Source organism: Salpingoeca rosetta, assembly GCF_000188695.1.
Source record: "Salpingoeca rosetta unplaced genomic scaffold supercont1.4, whole genome shotgun sequence".
In the NCBI taxonomy this organism is placed as follows: domain Eukaryota; class Choanoflagellata; order Craspedida; family Salpingoecidae; genus Salpingoeca; species Salpingoeca rosetta.
The window spans coordinates 125,296-130,082 of NW_004754930.1; the positions used below are offsets into that span (position 1 = coordinate 125,296).

The 4,787-nt window shown below is 57.4% G+C and overlaps 2 protein-coding genes across 2 annotated transcripts in view; both read left to right on the forward strand.

Annotated features, from left to right (window-relative positions):
* PTSG_01094 (uncharacterized protein) overlaps positions 1 to 900 on the forward strand; it is a 6,711-nt gene extending 5,811 nt beyond the window's left edge. The window contains exons 19-20 of the mRNA XM_004997007.1: positions 118 to 170; positions 352 to 900. Coding sequence (XP_004997064.1) covers positions 118 to 170; positions 352 to 802 — 504 coding nt within the window. The 3' untranslated portion in view covers positions 803 to 900. The remainder of the gene's footprint in view (positions 1 to 117; positions 171 to 351) is intronic.
* Positions 901 to 1,731: 831 nt separating this feature from the next.
* On the forward strand, positions 1,732 to 4,567 carry PTSG_01095 (uncharacterized protein). The gene is made up of 5 exons (XM_004997008.1): positions 1,732 to 1,960; positions 2,221 to 2,364; positions 2,526 to 2,659; positions 2,942 to 3,076; positions 3,421 to 4,567. Exons 1-5 carry the CDS (start codon positions 1,828 to 1,830, stop codon positions 4,525 to 4,527), a joined length of 1,653 nt encoding a protein of 550 aa, XP_004997065.1. The 5' UTR covers positions 1,732 to 1,827; the 3' UTR covers positions 4,528 to 4,567.
* The last annotated feature ends 220 nt before the right edge of the window (positions 4,568 to 4,787 follow it).

Below are 4,787 nucleotides of genomic sequence, written 5' to 3' on the forward strand. Positions count from 1 at the left end.
CTCTCTCTCTCTCTCTCTCTCTCTCTCTCTCTCTCTCTCTCTCTCTCTCTCTCTCTCTCTCTCTCTCTCTCTCTCTCTCTCTCTCTCTCTCTCTCTCTTCCCACCACCTCAGGCCAGCACAACCTCGTGGCGTCCCTGACTCGGTTTGCACACGACCGCTCCATCTGGAGGTGTGTGTGTTTATGTGTGTGTGTGTGTGCTGTTTGGCTGCCTTGCACGCGTGCTCGTTGGCTCCTTTCATGCGCTGCTAGAGAATCTCGCTTCGCCACTGACGTGTGCCCGTGTCTTGCTGTCGGACCTGGCCCCGTCGTTGTGTTCGCCGTGGTGTGTTGCGCCCTTGCCGCACTCCAGACCCGTCTCCTTCACCGACCGCGATCGTGATGTCGCTGATGATGACGATGATGAGGATGATGGCGACGACAATGATGTCGGTGGAGTGGATGAGAAGGAGGTGGGGCAGGCTGAGGCCCGTGCTGAGCAGACTCGTCAAGTTGGTGGTGACGCCGGTGGTGCAACAAGATCGCAATCGACCAGCCCGTCTTCCACACGTGCGCCATCGCGCGTGCGCCACAGTCAGCCCGCCGCCACCGCCAGCACTGCAAGCACGAACCATACCAAGGACAGCAGTAGTAGCAGTGGTAGTAGTGGCAGTGGGATGGGCAGCCAGCAGACGGGGCCAACTGTTGTGCACACGTCGGTGCTGTCGACCTCGGAGACGTGCACGTCGCGAGTGTTTTCGATGCAGCGCGCGCGACCGGCCGTGGAGGAGGACATTTCAGATTTTACAGACAGCGACGAGTGAGGGGGCGCGTAGGAGCAGTAGAACACCTGTACATAGTGTGTGGGGGGGGGTAGGTGATGTTGGAGGAGAGATGGTGTGCGCGCGCGTGTGTGCGTGCGTTTGATGTTACCCTCTGCCTCTTGTTCTTGCAGTGTAGTGCTGTGCTGTGCTGTTCGCCTCTTTTTGTTATTCGCATCCGTGGCATCAGTTATCCGTTCTTCCGAGTTCCTCAGAGGTGGTTTGTAGACTGAGAGAAGTAAACGTATAATGGCCGTCGATGGCTGGCTGCTATGCAATGAATGTCAAGGTGTATTATGGTGGGTATGTGGTGGGTGTTGATGGATTGTAGCTTGTATGGTTACATGATGTCAGTGTCTGTGGTGCACATGGTGTAACATTTTAGTACTATGTCTTTTTGTTCTGTGCTGCGCGCCGATCGCGTGCAGCTGTGTGTAGCTGCTTTGCTGTACATTATATGCGGAGACGTTCGCGCGCCTACAACACCAACAGCACATGCTGACTGGATGTGCCAAGGTGCTACCAGTCATGTGTCGTTGCAAGTGCGCTGCACGACACATCAGCATGGCATCAACAAGAAAACCAAGGACAACAACCCAGTGAGAACGGATGATCTGGTGCTCGTATCAACGCAAGCAAGAGAGCAAGGCTGCAAGGCTACGAGCGGTGAACTGACATCGTGACGTTACAAGCGTTACGACAGCTTGCCTTTCTTGCTTCCTTGCTGTGCACCATCTGGCGTCACATGACAAAGAGCTAAGAGGTTGGGGGGGGGGCTGGAAGGGGAGTGCAACAAGACGACAAGAAGACAAGACAAGACTTTGATGAAGGTCCGATGAACGATGAGCGGCAACACAGTGCAATAGCAAACAAGACACTAAGACAGTCCTTCCATGAAATGAGCGCAATGGCAGAATTCCATTTCCCCTCATTTCCACAACACGCAAACACGTGACAAGTGCGTTTGCCTTTGCTGACTTTGATCCCACACATCACATCACTGCAAGACTGCATCACACACCAACAGCATGGCGATAAGCATATCACCGACAGTGGTGGGCACAGCTGCGACCACGGTGGCCTCTGTCATGGCGGTCAACCTCATTGGCGTGCTCTCAGCACACTTCCCGAGACATCCATCGGGGCGCGTCGGCCCATCAGGTTTGCAGGAACATACGTTGTTCTTTGTGTTGAGCTGGGGAGAGTTGCATGCCGAACGCGACCTGCATGCGACATGCTCATCAAGTCGTGCGCGCTGCTGCACGACAATAGTGGCCTCATACAACCCAACCCCTCCGCACATGCAACACACTCACCCTCTCACCCTCTCACCCACATACTCACACACGTGTGCCCAACCCATCACACCAACTTCAACGACACGCACACACACGCACACATGTACACGTGCACATCTGCAGGGCTTGTGCCACAGCGTGCCATCTCTGCGTTGGCCACCATTGCCACAGCCATCTATGTGCCGTGTCTCACGTTCTACAGCCTCGGCAGCCGCCTGTCTGTTGACGTGTTCCAGGAGGCATGGCCGGTGCTCTTCTGGGCACCATGTACGTTGTGCTGCGAAGCGTGGCCCTGGTCACGAAGCGTTGCGATTGCCCCTGCTTTCACCCCCCCCCCCTGACCACGAGGCCGACAGGCGAACACATACCCAGCGCGCTCACACTCCCAAATGCCATGCATGTTGCTCTTGAATGCGAACACCCAACAGGCAACATCACGCTGGCAGCGGTCCTTGCCTGGCTGACCACACGCATCGCGCTTGTGCCCAAGCCGTTCCGCAAGGAGTTCCTCCTCGCGTGCTCCTTCTCCAACGTTGGCGCAGTGCCGCTTGTCATGACAGAGGTGAGGTGCTTCAACACACACACACACACACACATGGCCACATGGCCACATGGCCAGCTGTACGTGTACACCGTTGCCAGTCGCGCGAGAATGTGTGTGTGTGTGCGTGTGCGTACGTGTGTTTGAATTGCGCGTGCGTAGACGTGTGTGCATGCGTGTGCACATGTGCGTGTGTGCGCAAGCACCTGTGCCAGCTTGCGCACGTCAGCAGCACAGCGAGCATCCCACACCGTCCTCGAACCTCGCCTCAACACCCCGCTCCCAATGCCGCTGCATGTCCAGGTGTTGTGCGACCAACAGCAACTAGCGCACGAGGAGGACTGCTTTGAGCGTGGAACGACGTTCATCTTCCTCTACGTATTCGGGTGGTCACTCTGCTTCTGGACCGTTGGCCTCGTCGTCATCCGCAGCTTCCAAGTAAGCGAGTGCGCATGAGTGTGTATGTTTGTTCGCGTGCGTGGAAGTGTGTGCGTTCGCACCCATGTCCCATGCACCGCCCAACGTCTTGTTCCACACAGGCTTGCTCCTTTGAGACCGTGGAACTCTTGCACACAAGCACACATACACACAAGCACACACAAGCACACACACGCATACTTACAAACATACACACAAGCACACACACACACACAAACACACAAACATACACACAAGCACCCACAAACATACACACAAGCACACACACATACATACAAACGTACACGTACCCTCATACACACACACACACACACGCGCGTGCGTGCGTGCGTGCGTGCGTACAGAACGCGGATGGAAAGACGCGGATATCGCTGTGCGAATCCCTCAAGTTCATGCTCAACCCGCCACTCCTTGGCTGCTTGATCGGCACATTTGTTGGCCTCATCGGGCCGCTTCGACGCGTCATCTTCGACGATGGCGCACCGCTGCTCTTCATCTCATCCGCCGCCAGCGCATATGGATCGAGCGTTGTCGGCATGACAACCCTGGTCATGGCCGCCACACTCGGAAAATCGCTGACATCGCTCAACCCGCTCACGTGGTTTGGTTGCCACCACCCGCGAGGCAAGGCCACCCCAACAGACCATCAGCAGCAGCAGCAACAGGAGGACAGTGGCAGCGGTGGCAGTGAGGCAAACGGGGCGCCACCAGCTGTGCTGGTGCAGAGCGCGGCGTCCCAACAACACCAACACGGGCGAGCATACGACGACACGCAATCGTCGTCGTTCGGGGCCGACAGCAGCAAACTCATGTCCCCGGTGTCGCCCGAGCTGCCAGACAGCGCACGCAGCAGCACCAGCGCGGGCTCCACGTTTGTGATTGCGGACAACACACAAGATGACACAGTGGTGGACATTGACGAAGCAATCGCAGCCGTGCGCGCACAGCAACACCGTGAGCAACAACAAGTCGACAAGCAGCAGCAGGTCCAGCAGTCCAAGGGGCTGCCCGCATCAGCAGCCGGCGGCACGACCGCTGTCGGCGATGGTGATGGTGACGAGGATGAGGAAGCGGCAACGAAGCGGTGGGATGTGCGCACGCTGGTGGCATTTGTGGTAGTGTCGATGTTTGTTGGGCCGGCGATCAAGTTTGGGATTGTGCTGCTGCTTGGGGAGAGCGTGTTTACGGGGGCGAATGCGTCGCTGCTGCAGCTTGTGCTGTCGATCCAGTGTGTGACGCCGACGGCGAACCTTGTTGTTGTTGTGAACCAGCGGGAGGGGAACCGGCGGGTGGCTGAGCGGCTGTCGCGCGGGGTTGTCATGCAGTATGTCGCAGCCATCGTCACATTGCTCATAGTGACGGCCATTGCCGTGAGCTCGTTCTACGGTGACGTGGACACGGTTGATGGCGGCCCCTCCAACGCGACGGCGGCAACCACCACCGCGCCTTGAGGAAGGGAGGACAAGCCAGGTGTAGCGTTGGGGGGGGGGGGTGGTTGATGCGTCGTGTGGTGGTGGCATTTTGGTGCTTGGTTGTGGTTGCGCTTGTTACCGCTTCTGTTTTGGCACAACCTCGCATTGCCTTTGTGTCCCTTGCTGTTTGGCGCCCCCCCCCCCTCGCGCGTCTGTGTGTGTGTGTGTGTGTGTGTGTGTGTGTGTGTGTGTGTGTGTGTGTGTGTGTGTGTGTGTGTGTGTGTGTGTGTGTGTGTGTG

Excerpts from the sequence above, each read along its gene's own strand:
- PTSG_01095 (XM_004997008.1), top strand. The coding sequence starts at position 1,828 with ATGGCGATAAGCATATCACCGACAGTGGTGGGCACAGCTGCGACCACG. Across the intron at positions 1,961-2,220 it reads GGGGCGCGTCGGCCCATCAG|GGCTTGTGCCACAGCGTGCC; the intron begins GTTTGCAGGAAC and ends GCACATCTGCAG. Across the intron at positions 2,660-2,941 it reads TGCCGCTTGTCATGACAGAG|GTGTTGTGCGACCAACAGCA; the intron begins GTGAGGTGCTTC and ends CTGCATGTCCAG.